The sequence below is a fragment of the Prinia subflava genome, chromosome 15 (assembly GCF_021018805.1).
Source record: "Prinia subflava isolate CZ2003 ecotype Zambia chromosome 15, Cam_Psub_1.2, whole genome shotgun sequence".
Classification (NCBI taxonomy): Eukaryota; Metazoa; Chordata; class Aves; order Passeriformes; family Cisticolidae; genus Prinia; species Prinia subflava.
Window position 1 is genome coordinate 12335743 of NC_086261.1, and position 15186 is coordinate 12350928.

The 15186-nt window shown below is 37.1% G+C and overlaps 1 protein-coding gene across 5 annotated transcripts in view; it reads right to left on the reverse strand.

Moving 5' to 3' along the window:
• Positions 1–1598: 1598 nt before the first annotated feature.
• The window catches only part of WDR72 (WD repeat domain 72), a 99587-nt gene continuing 85999 nt past the window's right edge, over positions 1599–15186 (reverse strand). For all 5 annotated transcript variants that reach the window (XM_063412540.1, XM_063412539.1, XM_063412541.1 and 2 more), the window contains 2 exons: positions 10710–10808; positions 1599–4911 (listed from right to left, as the gene is read on the reverse strand). In XM_063412540.1, coding sequence (XP_063268610.1) covers positions 4856–4911; positions 10710–10808 — 155 coding nt within the window. In that variant the 3' untranslated portion in view covers positions 1599–4855. The remainder of the gene's footprint in view (positions 4912–10709; positions 10809–15186) is intronic.

Below are 15186 nucleotides of genomic sequence, written 5' to 3' on the forward strand. Positions count from 1 at the left end.
TTTTGAACAAACTCAATAAAAAGCTGAAGTGAATTTCAAGGCTTGAGTGCTGCTGCCATCTACATGGCAGGAAGACTATAAACCAAAACAAACAACAAAAATCTGTATGTTACATTTACTGGTCAGAGCTGTAAGTCTGCAGATCAGTGTGATGACAGAAAATACAGTTCTGAAACTGAACAGAATCTTTTACTACCCTGAGTTTCTGTGTGGAAAATTCATGATGATTTAGGGGATGATTTCCCCACATCTTACTATCAAAAAGATCATACATTATTAGGTCAAATCTAAAAATAAATAAGGAAAATATCACTGTTTTTGGATATTGTTAATAATTTTCTGACGAGTATTAAGTTTCCAATTACCAAAAAGAAAAAAAAAAAAAAAAAAAAAGAAAAAAAAAAAGAAAAAAAGAGAAAAAAAATCTGCCAATTGATGCAAAACTGGAGGGACTAAAGTACTTAAAGAAACAACATATACTACTTATATATACGACTTACTCCAGTGAGGCTATTTTTCACAACTGTCTTATTGAGAATATTGCAGAAGAAAAACAGTTTCTATTGCTATATTTGCATGGCACAATGTAAATTCAGGCAGCACAATTCTGTATTCCGAAGTGAAACCTTCTTGAAGTACATGAAAGAAAAAGATAAATGTAATCAAATGCTAAGAAATTTTGTCTAATGCACAGTCTGCTCTCAAAAAACTTAGCAGGTGTTTGTTAGGTTTCATAATCTTCGACATTGTTTAGCAACTCACGCTGCTTCACCCTGGCAGCTCTGTTTGTACTCACCCATCACAGCCACATCCCTCAGAGGCCAGGGAAGGTGCTCTTGCTGTGACACGCCTCTGTCCCACAGCACAACTCTCAGACACACTGCAGACTTTCCAGCAGGTGTCATTCAAGAAACAAACTTCCCAAGGGCCCCAATAAGACCTTCCCAGGTTATTGTGTGAATTTTATGCTGCATCCAAGTTCAGAACTATCTCTCCAAAAGTAAAATTGATGAATTTTCGGTTTGGGGATCTATGAATTCAAATTATACCCCAACTCAAAGGCTAACAGTAATGCTGAGAACTTTCTCCAGCAGTTCAGATTACATATTCAATGAGGTGGGAAAAAGAGGAAGACCAGTCCTTGAAATTTCTCTGCTGGAAAATTCTTTTCTCATCCAAGAAGTACGGCCTGCAAAATCCAGCAGAAATATCCATTACAAGAAGCGGGACTTTGTCTTCACAGATCCCCCATCACACACGTGGGTGCAATGATTTTCAGCATTGGCACAATGACTCTGGGATTTGTGCTGGAGCTCACTGTCCTGTCTGCCTTCAGAGAACTTATGGCTCCAAAAGGAGAAAAATTCTGGGCAGAGGTAATGCTGCTTACTGAACTGGCCCCTTCTCTTCTGAATTTTCAACACTTCAACTCAGTCAGACTTGCAAAACCATTCCCCTTGCTAAACTCCTGCTGTTTGGATCTTTCAGCCCAATTGCATAGTGGTTTTGTTATTTCAAACACAATCTCATCAAGTCCTACACCAATGTTCTTTGAGAACATCTTTCATTGGATTAGGGAAGGGCATTACTCCACAAAATACAACTCCAAAATGGAAGCAGTTTATTATAATGATCAAAATTAAAATATAAATGGCACAAGAGATTTCAAAATACAATATTTGGCTTTGGAGATATAAATGAACAGTTCAAACTTTAGGGAGGTTTCTAGACAGGATAAGTCAGTGACCACTCAGTATGATCAGTCAGACCAAGTATTAATTATTCAGAAAATTCAAAATCCCTCAAACAAAAGAGATGCTGAAGAGTTTTGATTTCATCTTATACTAAAGCAGTATGAATTCATTCACTTTTAATTTTTTTAAATAATATAATGAATTATGCACGTAATGTGAAAAATGTTTATAGGATTTGAAAGCCAGACATCTATGTTTAAGTAAGATCCCTGCACACAGCACTCTAAACTTCAATTTCACGCTCATTTTGTGTGAACTGCCTCACATTTCCACTCTGGATTGCTTGTTCCTCCTCTGGTCTTTGCACTGAGGCCAGTGCTTGCCTTGGCACAGCCTGTGCACACAAGCAGTAGTGCAATCCTAAGTGAGGGGACACAGAAGCCTGAGGCTGGCGTGGGGAGAAATCCCCTGACTGTGAAACCACACCTTGGGCCATACAGGGCACTGGACCCCGTGACTTCTGTATAGCAAAAAATCCAAGGCACACCAAAACACCACATTCCTTACTCAGTCTAGGTATTCATGGATTTTTTACCCCTCACTTAAAATTTAAACAACTACTCAAAAATATTAGCATACTTTTCCTTTTGACAGCATTCCTTCAGAGTAACAAAATAGAAAAATATGTTCTTAATTGCCTTGGAACTTTGTAGTAAACACCATCTTCCATGATGCAGTGGTACATCAGACCACACTTACATAAAATACTTCTTCAGTTTGGCTTACAAGAAACTATTGCAGGAAGTTCACCTGTATTTGTGTATTCAGCTCTGAAATTGTCACTTTGTTGCAAAAAAGATTTTTCTGAGTGAGTTCATTGTGAGCACATATTATAAAGTTGGTTGTTTGAAAGACATCCAGAAGACAAGGGGAATATATTTGCTTTACAGAGAAATAAATGTACCTAATAAAAAAGTTGCTGCCTTACCTTACTGATCCTGTAATGATAATTAGCAGAAAGCACGCACAAGCATGTGCCAAACACCAATCATCACTGCACAAACCATTCCAGAGGGCTGGCAGTATTGGCAGGCTGCTGATGTGCACTGCTTTGCAGAATTAAAGACAAGCAATCAAATATCATGTTGCACAAATGTAATTGCTACTACAGCACTACTGGGTGTTATGGACAATGCCAATTCCTTGAGCTATGAGACCTCCTTGAACACATCCATTTCTGAAATGTCTGGATGAAAGAGTTTTCAAAAGATTTGTTATCTTGGCCCAAGTGAGCAGATCTGGTGCAAAGCAGTGATGCTTGTTGTGAATGGACTTTTTACACGCTACAACAGCTGGATGTGGTTGTTTACATGGAAGAGGAGCAAAGGAGGACATGGGTCCATCTTTTGTTTGCACTTTGTTCTACTGACTGCAAGTTTTCTGTAGGGCTGCTAAGTTCACGTAGGAATATTTACCATTTTATTTTTACCTTCTTAGTTCAGCCACAAAATTTAAGAGGAGGATATATGTCAGCTAAAGACATGTTCTGCTCTCAGCTGTGTTGTGCAAGTTTAAATACATCAATGATATTATTCCACGCATCCAGCACAAGAAATGCAAGAATGAAGCCATAGCATTCAATATTCAGTCACCATAATTCAAATACAACCACATATGAACAAAAGATTCATTTTAGAGAGGAAAACGCCTTCTATGAACAAGGGAAATTGTTTCTGAAAAATACCAAATGTATTAAATCCATTGACTTTTCTGCCCCAAGATGCCATTTTTCTGCATGGTATTCACAGTCACAGACAAAATAACATTAATTATCTTTATCTTCTCTGGATTGCAACCAACTTGAATTACATATTCTTTAGCTGAATAAAATCTGGGATAGTCCTTCTCACAATGCCCTTCCACCACCCAGTGTGTCAGAGGGCCGTACACTGCAGGGCACTGAGGGACATGGACTTACAGGATATAAAAACCAGAAGGAAGAAGCTTTCATGTCTGCTTCATTCAAACCATATTGTGGCAACAGAAACCAGGTTTGATCACTCCTGCGGCCGTGACAATTCCCCACAAGGAAAAAAGAGAGTCATTGCCAGAGAATCTTTGCACACAGAAAAAATCTCACTCTCCCAGTTAAGGGATCTTATGGCTAACGTGGCAATTAGAAAGGATAAATGAGACCAGGATTTCCACCATAAGGTACAGATCCACAAGGCACACCCAAAGACCCTTTGCCTTCGGCTGCACTCCAACTATTGCAACAAAGAAAGTGAGCTTACTGCTCTGAGCAGCCATTATTTGTCAAACCAGCTTAAGTCCCACAGGATATAAGGTGATAAATGGGTCTAATCAGCTGCATATATTCTGCAAATACAACAAAGTATTTTTTAAGGAAAAAATAAAGTAAAAAAGGTATAACTGCTTTTCCCAATGAACTCAAATTGATATTCAATTAAGTATATAATTTCAGAAGAGGAACCCAATGGGCTTCTCCAGTTCCTTACTGGTACTGCATTTCTACAGATGATGGTAATGGTAGTACTTAGAGAAAAGGAAAATTTGCATCCTAGACCTGATCAGATTTGTTATCAATTTCCCATTCTCTCCTGTGCACAAATCATTCTTTGTATTTTAGTTATTTCTAAATATTCCATGTTTAATTCAAATAGTGAATGTCTCTTTTTGGTGAAAACAAGTTTTCTAATTATTTGAAATGCATTTGGTTTTGCTCAGTGTTAAAATGCTTTTGTTAAGAGAAGTCAGAAGGAAGGAGAGGGAAAAATTTAAATTTAATGCATGTAAACCAATACTAAAATAGATATAATTGTTTAATGGCAATCAAAGTTGTAAAGATCACTACATAAACAAGTGAATGATATCTAAAAATGAAGAATTGATATTTTCTATTTCAAAACTACTCAAATTTAGTTGAATACATGTAACTGTATTAGCAATGAAAGTGTGAATTGAAGCCCATAAATCAGCCAAAAGAAGCTGATCTTATGGAATGTATTTCTTCTGAAAATGAATTGGTAAAGGTACCATTAGAAAAACAAAAAGCCATTTCATATCCACCACACCATTTATGTTCTATTTCTTGGCTGTCCTTCTACATCTTCTAATTCTTTCTTCTCAGCGGTTTTTTTCTAACACACCTTACAGGAGCACACCTTAGATATCCAGGGATGAGGCTTCATGTCATCTGGAAAAGAAATGGGTGATTTCTAAATGATTTACAATTTGAGGCTTAATGATTTCACAATATGAGGTAACAGCTGAGACTCTGGTACTAAAATATATGCTATTTTACAGTCTTTTTATAGAGTAACAAACTCTATAATTTTTGTAATGGAATAGAAACTTTCAGCACCCTCATATTAAAAGGTCCAGCAATCTACCTCCAGAAGACTGTTCCCATTATACCTGATACACCACAGGAAGCAATATGCAACCCAAAACAGCTCAAGAGAATGTGTGGCATTCCTCAAAACTCTTCTCCTGCACAGATTTCTGCTTCTTCCTTTCTTTTGTTTCAAAGGAAAGCAGTCCAGTGGATCAGCAGAAAGTGAATTTCTATTTTAAATTAATAGGGGTTTATGTTTCCTCTGCAAAATTAATTGTCAAATTATATAAGCAGAAATAATCCTACAATAGCTGTAAACAAAACTAATGTTATATTTTAATCCTTTCAAGGCATATTAGAATTCCACAGAAAAGCTTTCAATCACCAAATTTTACCTTCATGATTTCTTTTAATTTGATGTATGGTAATATTTACCACCTGAATTTTAAATATTACCTGCATTAGAAATACTGTTCAACCAGGTACCACTATGCTTTTCATGAGTATATGAACACTGAGAAAGCAGCCCACATTATTTTATTCCGGTCTAATGAGTACCTTGTAAATTTATCATACTATCTATGACCTTTCTGTACATCTGTATCATAGACACAGAGACACACACATTTTCTTGATGTCTATTAGGCAGTCTTCTGAGTTTACAGAAGTTTAATTTGCTATTAAAAAACCTCAAAATCTAAAGCAAACAGAAGAATCACAAATCAAACCAAAACACATGAGTGTCATGATTCCAGTAACCCAGAACACTGATAGGATATGATATTACATCTACTGCAGTGAAATTATGATGAATTCATCCAGGCCTACACCAGAAATTCCAGGACAATTCTTTCTGGAATAAATCCTGGGCACTGACATTCTATACAGAGTCCCTGGGCCATCAGTGCCTGTGACCAGTGCATTGCATCTTCTGCCTGCTTCATGCCCCTTCACCAGCAACAGCCTCCAGCACCCCACTCCCAGGTCCTCATTTACTGCCTCCTGCTTTCCATGAGGATGCAAACACAGAAAATAATGACTTTCTAGAATGCTTTGTGCCTGGAAATTTACTGAATATTTTACATTCTGCCTGTGTTCTGATCAACAGTCATAGAGGTGACACAATGCTGATTTTAAAAACACTCTTCAGTGGATGGAACTTGGAGCTGGTAAGCGAATATTTGATGCAGCAATTATAAATTGCCTGATAACAAGACAGTCAGACTTTTAGTGCTGTATTTTTAAGCACAGTGTGGCTAATAAGAATCTGGTGTTCCTCATACATTTTTATTTCTATTTGCTGCAGTTCTGTCTCTCACACAGTGCATTTCAGGAGCAGCCAGAGACCTTTCCCATCTCTGTGCCAAGGTCTCCAAATGGGACAAGCAATTATGCAAGACAGCGAAAATTGCTTGGATTTTCCTATTATCTGTTATACACACAGAACTACATTCTGTCCTCAATAGTGAAAAATTTAAGAGAAGGAAAATTTAATATGTGCAATGGTTTTGGAATGAAGGGATGGGAGAGATCATGAGCTGCAGAAGGGACCAGGCAGAGAGTCAGGCAGAGACTGTCTGATACTTAAGGCCATAAGCACACAGGGGTTTTACCATTGATGTGGTTTCTATTCAAAAGATGGAAAACACTGTACTTTCCATCTACAGCTTCCAATTCAATCTTCCATTAATGAGGCTCAGTTTCCCTTTATTACCACGTGAAGTAATAGTCTATTTCCTGCTCTACTGCAATGTGTCTTTTGGGGAAAATAAGAGGGAAGAGGCATCTCTGTCTACATGGTTTCTGGTGACTTCAGCTCAAATCTATTACTTTTTCCCACAGGAGCTGCACTTGCAGAACCCCCCTTAGTGGGACTGCTCCACATATGAAAAGTAAGACACTTTAAAGCTGTGTTTAGTCCTGCTACAATCCTCTTAAATTTTGACTAACAAAATTCAGAGCATTTTCAATCCCCTTAGGAACCATTTCAAGCAATTTCCTTTGCACAAGATGATCTGCATCTGGGGGTAGAAATTTTCCACCACTGTTTGTACAAGAAAACTCAGGTGAATAGCTCAGACCTAAGAGTCTAACTAACACATACATGGACACTCACTTTCAGTTTCTTTTTCAGTTTCCTTAAATGTGGAAAATTTGTCTGGTAAAATGGAAAACTGCTGGGAGCATTTATTTTAAAAAAGAAGCACTTTAAGGGATAATGCATTCTTTATGGGAGACTAATATGATTAAAAGTCAAGCTCTACAAAAAAACTGTTGCAATTCTTATCTGATTACTACATTCAAGGCCAGAGCAGAGACAAGTTTGAAAAGCCAAGGCTTTGCATGTCAAACAGAAGTGGTCCTCAGCATGTGGGGAAAAATGGCAGTGATAAACCTACTATTAGGCATCTGGGAGAGAAGCCCAGCATCTCCTCTGTGTGGGGCCCAAAATAGACATGAGCCACTATCACAGATAATGGCAGCCTGTAGCCACATGAAGGGAGAAACTAAAATCCATTTCATTTAGACAAGAAACCGCAGTCTGATATTTACCTGTGTCCATCACTTGTGAAAAGTGTTTACTGTGAATTATCCAAGAGAAAAGTGCAGGTTGAGGGGTTTCATTACCTATCTGAGAGTAGTTCAGATCACACATTAAACACAAGAAATCACAGGTAAATCTTGGATTGGTGTCTTGGGTAGTCAAATGGATTCCTGCTATTCATCTGAGTATCTGCCTCCTACAATTGCTGGAGGCCCACATGCAGAGCAGTGAGAACATGTGCAGACACAGAAAATGTGAAAGTAAAGCAAACAGAGTAAGCTTCATGTGATTTTTGAAAACAAAGATCACTTTGAAAATAAAGCTCATTCTAATGTCAAGGTAAGAGACTGCACCTGTCATCACCAAAAAACATAATGTACAGAGGGATGTGTTAAAGGCTGCTCTACAGCCTTCGTCAGTCTGGCAGAAGTTGTAATAAAGAACCCTTTCTAGGAATAGTAGGAATTCCTTCCAGGTATATTGTCAAATTTTCACTTCTTCCTCATCAGAAGAGATAATAAAATAAATATATCTCTTAACATCACTTTTGTATCCTTGACAACATCTTGTAAGTGAAGCACAGGACTCTGTATAGATTTATGAATAAAAACTTAATTTATAAGTTTGTAAGTTTGCTCAGACTTTAAATATGTGTGAGAGAGATTCTTAAGTCACAGGTTTCACCAAACCAAATGCTGACCTCCCAAGCATTCTCAGGTTCCATGATTTGAAGTTAAAGCACCTGAGAAAATCATAGCCAACTGACTGTCATATTATTGTTTCAGTGTTTGCTACTAAAAGTAAATGGTAAGCTTTAAGTAAATGTATTGTGTTACCAAATCTTTCCTTTCAAGCAAGCACTTCTGTCAGAAGTGTCTTAATTTCTTATCACAGAATTTCATCCGCACAAGGAGCAATAAATAATTCATGTTCCTAGCTCTTTGTTGTGTGTCCCTGAACTGCACAGAGCTGGAAGGCTGACAGCTGTGTCAGGACAAGCACCAAAGATCTGACATGACAAGTGACTAACAAGTTTCTTTCAGTCTATAGTGAAAGAAGACAATGGCATAAAGTGCAAAAACGAAATCCTGAAACAAAATGAAACTGTTTCTTTCTCTTTGCCTAAGTGTTTGCTATGAGCTTATTTCCGACCCATAACCTCTGGTCATTTTATAGTACTGCCCAACCCCCTTTACTCCTCACATTCGCCTGGCCATTTACGCCTGTCCACGGATCAATATGAGCAATTCTTGGAGAAATACGATGTCTCCATGACAACCAAGCCACAAATTCTCAGTGGAAAGCAGTGAGACCAGTAGTGAAATCTCCTGAGGTTTTCAGACCTATAAGACAAGATGTCTTAAAATGCAGGAACGGACAGAAACAAAAGCCAGAGTAATTCATTGTTTATTACTAGTTTAATGATGTCAGATGGACCGATTGGAACTCAGTTTTTAAGTTTGGATGCTTTATCAACATGTATTTTTGCCAGTCAATATTCATCTCCTGACAAGCTTTATTCCTTCCATTACTTCATAGAGATATGCACAGGGCAGAATTGGATATGTAAGTTCCCATCCGAACAGGTACACTTTGCCAGAGAGAATTAATTTAAGTTTAAAATTAGTGTTATCTTTATGGTACATTAATTCTCCCTTGAACACTGTAGTGCCACCTCCCTTTAATCCTTTCTCACTTCAAAACTGATCAAATATTGGACAATCCATATTTTGGCCCATAATTGCTGTTGAAGGGACTACAGACAGTTTCTGAAGGAGATACAAAACACCACAGATTGTCAAACCTGGCTCCTTTCTCAGTACATTATCTATTTCTTTCTAAATCTCATGCTGGTTTGTGCTGGACAACATTGAGTTCAAGTCTATGTGGCCCTAAAATGAATAGAGATTTACAATTCATTGGTTTCAATTATTGTAACATATACTGGTGTTCATTTCTCTGGAAAAGATGAAAAGGAAATGTAGTTCAAATCAGGTATATGACAGTAGTTGAACTCCCAAGGAATCTTGGAAGAGTGGAGTGTGCTGAAATATAATCCCCCAGACATGGGTCCTATCCGGGTTCTGAGATGACTTAGGGGACCTGACATGGATTTCAGACTGCACCCTTTGACTGAAAATTAAATCTCAGCAGCGTTCCTTGGGGAAGGATCAGGGGACTGTTGGCAGCTGCCCCCTGTCAGCACAGGCTGCAAGATTTGGAAATCTCTTAACTAAGCTGACAGGCCGCAGAGACGATGAATCAAAAATATGATACACGGATCAGCACACAAAGATGCAGGAGGGTACAGGGAAACCAGATAAAGCAGGAGGGAAAATACCAAGTGAAAAAAGATGTTTAACTCTTTCACTAATGAGGACTATGTGCAGGTTATGTGTGTGGTGTATATGGGTCAAGCTCACAGTTTGCTTAAAAGATCTTAGTATTTAGTCGCACAGAATGTTTTTAATCAGCTGTGACTCAATACAATTTATATTTAATTGTTTCCTTTTGGGATTAATTTAATACATTTTGTAGATGTTCCATAATGAGAAAGATAATGAAACTACATGAAGATAAATCTTTCGGATACCAAAAAGGATGCACTTTATGGATGTTCCTGTATTTAGCTGAATCAATGTTAAGAGTCATTAAAATGAAATAATGATTGTGAGCTGATTTAAGGGAAAGAATCAAGCTATTTAATGCCACCAATTTGCTTTCCTCCAGAGATACGGTGTTTGAGTGTCCACTGCTGCATTCAGCTGCAGTATATACAGTACTTCCAATTTTTCATAATCTCACGCTACCTTCAAAGGGTCAGACATTGTACATATATTAAGTAAGCAGTATAGTCCAAAAGTAATTATAATGAACTAGTAGTGTCAGCTTTCTTTTTGGTCATAAAGCCTTTATCCTTTCCAAGACCTGAATTCCTGATGAAAGAGGAAAGGATAACAGCTCCACACTGTGACCCCTGGAGGTGACCATTAATTTGACATTGCAGCTGCTAAAAAGGAAACAGCATTACAATGTGTCTTTTTTTACAGACCCAAAAGCTGTGTCAGATTTATCACTTGATACTTGGTGGCTGTCTTCAAATGCCTCTCACCTGGACTCTCAGACTCTTCCAAGACACATCTGTCAGGCGTATCCTCCACATCTTGGAAGTTTGCCGAGTTGGAGCTCTTGTCATGCTTCAGCACACTGACTGGAGCAATAAAAAAAAAACAAACACAGGGAGGGAGAAATGTAATGTATGCAGAAATCAACACTTCTTGGTTTTCTGCAGAGCATTCAACGCTGAAGACATAATTTGTAAACACAAATAATAGATTGAAAAAACCCCAGAAACACAAGCTAATTATATATACCTACAGGACAGTTGAAAAATCTGCAGACAAGAATGTACGCAGGGTGAAGTTTGAGACATCAGCTTAAATGAGGTCGCTTCAAAATAGAAAACCAGTTTTTCTTACAGACTCCTAAAATAATAAACCGATTTAGAAGTCATAAAAAATACTTGTCTGTTTCACCAAAGAAGCCAGTAAACAACATAAAAGATCAATTAGATGGTTTTGTAATTACTGGAGTCATTCAGCAGGGAGAGAAATAGTGTATGTTTTAAGATGAAAATATGTTGTATACAACAAGCTGGAATGTGTAAGAAAACTACTGATAATTCCAAAGTGCAGTGAAACCCAGACTGAGTTGCAGTTTAAAGATTACCAAATTTGGTTACATGCTTTACGTAATTGCTAAAATCATTTTCATTTCAGAGCACACAAATATTTTCAGGGAAAAAATTACCTGTCTATATATGACTTTTTAATTCACCTGGCTTTTGAACAAATCCCATGTAACTTTTCCTGAGCAGAAGAGAGGTATTTCCCTTGTCAAAGTCCATTTTCCTCTCTTCTGCTTCACATCTCTACATGGAGCCACAAATATAGCATGAAGATGAAGTACAATTATTAAGCAGTATATTACAGAATAGCACAGTAAAGACTAGATCTCAATTTTTCTGTCCTGTTAAAACTCTTAGCTGATCCTATTCCCTAAGATAATAGCAGTGGCTAGAAAACACTTATTTTTTTTGGTAATATCTAGAAAACTAAGCAAAGTTCCAGACTTCTGGGAGATGAGGATACCAACAACTATGCATAATCTCCTTGTTCTTCCATCTTCTTTTCAAAAGAGGAAATCCCTTATAAATTCTGATGGGTTTTTTTAGACTAAATGAATATTTGCTGAAGGATTATGTAATTTAAACACCTATTTACATTTTCCAAGATTGTGAGTGAATCAACAAGGCCTCAGGGCAGTATGCAGACATGAGGAGCTCAAAAGACATATATTCCACTTCAGTGCTCTGTGCCTGCCATGGGTTTGCAGCTATTGATCCCAGGTCACCAAAAGGTTCCATCATTCTTGATTCCTGCAACTACACAGAGTCTGTTTGAAGCAATCAGGGCTTCAATACTATTATGGAATTAGAACCTTGAAAATGTAATATTAAAACATAGTAAATAATAAAATTCATGATAGTGAGATCATGCATTTCACCTGAAAAAACCAACTAAACAGTAAATTTTGCTTAAAAGATTTGCCTTGGATAGCAACAAAACAGTATGTAAAATCCTGCCCAGGTAAAGCAGGAAGTGGTGACAGAGTAACTCGCATGGGGCGAGTTGACATTAAAGAACAATTACAGTAACAAATAACAAATGTTCTTGTTCACACATAAAAAAGCCATCATATATAAAGGAATAAATGTATTTAAAGATATCCGTGCTTTTCTCTTTTTACAGCATTTAAATAATTTTCAAATGCACTAAGTAAAGATTCCCCCTTTGAAAGAAAAATTGGAATATATAAGTATTCATACTGTATTTAAAAACAAAATAATCTTATTCCAAATTTTTAGAACACTGTTTTCCTAAAACAGTTCTTCATACACTGGAGTCAGCTGCACTGTGCTGAGGGACAGATTGAGTCATTACAGCTGCATGAATTTAGAAGTCAGAACTACTCTGAAGTAGAACAATAGGAAAATTTCCAACAGAGTACCCTGTGATGAAAGAGAGAAAACAAAAAGTACAGCTATGCCTTTGGAGAGAAAGCAATAAATCACAAGACCTGTCTATTTTAGTCTAATATTAGTCACCAAAAATTCAGAATTAGCCTTTCAAAACAAACTGTGTATTTTCACCCAGCCAAGAACTCTCATGGTGGAGCAAAGAGGGAAGGACAGGTCAGACAATTTCAACTGACCAGCTGGATTTTACAGCACAGCACTGAACAGTGCTCTTTGTGAAGGTCCAGGATTCAGCTGGGAGGAAACTCAGAGCATAACAAAAGAAACCCAGCTAGAAGCAGGTCTATACACAGACGAGGTACCTCATGAGGAAGGTGAGAAATGAACAAGAAAGAAACCAAGACAAGACAGCAAGATGCTTGGACAAAGCAGGAGAATTTCCAGTTGATGTATCTGAGTAGATACTGCAGAGATTTGGGGAAATCTGGGAAAGGATGGAGTCATTAAAAGCCAAGAAAGACAAAAATGAGAAGAAAAGGAATGACAGGCAGAGCTGATAGAGCTGAAAAATGCCAAAAAGCATGAAACACTTGCAGTAATAGCTGGTCATTAGGAACAGTTTAAAGAGAGTGGAAAGGAGTGGAAAGGGTTTTCATGGGAACAGAGACAGAACTCTGGACAAGTTGTGCAGAAACAGCTGTCAAAGAAGGCAGTGCAGCAAGTGTGAGTGAAGGGAGGGAAGTGTTTGTTTCAGTAAAGCAGCAAACAGGCTGGGATTGGGTCAAATAAGGTGCAAATAAGGGAAGTCTCCCTCAGCCCTGCCACCTGCTCAGAAGTACACACACCTCCCTAGACAAAAGCAGGCAAATAAACTTCACAAGACCCTGGTTTATGAAGTTACATAATGAGTGCATGCAGTGAGCAAGAAAGGGACCAAGGCAGAGACCTTCAGATCTTTCTTTCCTAAAACATCACGTTATATGCTCAACTGAAAAAGAAAGGTTTCTTTAAAAGATCATAGAAGAACAAAGGGAACTGGAAAGTTAAAAATAACGAAAGTACAGTCTGGCCCAAATAAAGAGTGAAACTAAAGATGGCATTATGTAATCAAGGAAAAATATAAAAAAAAAGTCAGCACTAACACCTACTTTATTGCATGTTCTCTTAGGAGAATAAGATTTTATGTACAAATAGCAATGGGAGAAGGAGTGTTCTGAGGATTACTTATACTGAGGATGCTGATGGAGTTTAAGTTATTTAAATATAAACAGTGTCATCTTTATTCAGAAGACACTCTGTCCTACTTTGGGTTTAAATGGACCTTAAAATTACTTTTCCTTCCCTTTGAAAGCTCTGTAGTCAAAGTGACATAAATAGAGTAGAAATGAGCCCCAAATCTAAGAGTCATAAGCAAGTTACAAAACATTTCTGATATTACAGCTCCAATAACATTTTCTTTCTCTTCAGTGCAGTGCCATTTCCATTGTTACATGGACAGTAGAGATTACATTTGTTAGCATGGAAATAAGGTAAAAGGACATATTTCATTGAAGCAAATGACCTTGAACTTAGCTTATAAAGATGACATAAATCTTCATTGCACAGGATCAATCTTGAGAATTGTAGTATTCTTTTTTCTGATGCATCCTAATGAGCTCTTAGGACTTGTTTACTGAACTTGATACCCATTCTCTTACATTATTGAAACAGAAAAAGTCATTAAAATAGATATGGGTTTTAGAATAGTAAAGAAATGTCATAAGATCATAGTATTTAATGAAACATTTATGTATCTAGTTTCAAAATATTTCAAACAACTCCACACAATAAAAACAAACAATTTCCAGAAAGATACCACAGACTAGTGATCTTTAAAGAAGAGTCTTTGAACAAACTGTGGAAGCTGTTCTTTGTGAATACAGCCTAATCTCCAAATACAGCAACAACTCATCATGGTCATTTATTTCCACACGTTTGGTTAAAACTCTGAAAAGCCTTGTTCCACTCTGGAAACACCCAACAACTAAAGTCTCAAAAACATGCTCTGCATATGCATTTTTAGAGGGCAGACACACTGGAGAAAGAAGTTTGCATACCTCAGGCAAATAAAACATTTAGCATTTTCTGATGAGATGCCTGTGTTATTGATAAAGTGGATTATTAACTCAAAGACAGTCTGTCTGCAGGGAAAACATCAACTTTTTTCTCATTCAAAACAACTGGATAGGATAACAAAAAATATTTTTCATTCAAAGATATTAGGCAAGAGAAGATACAGGTGATAAATATATTTAAGGTTCAATATGGAATACAAAGCAACCTGAATTTTCATCAAACTGCATGCAAAAAAAAATCTGTAAAGGGAAACAAAATGGTGATATTGCTTTATTTTTGTACATAGATAAAACTACTATGCTGCAATGTCACTTCTGAGCTGTTTGGCTTCTACAGGCACTTACTGCGTTATACCTAAGAAGCTTGATGGAGCAATAAATGCTTTGAGTACTATTTTAAAAGCATATTTCATACATATCATAAAAATCTAATGAAA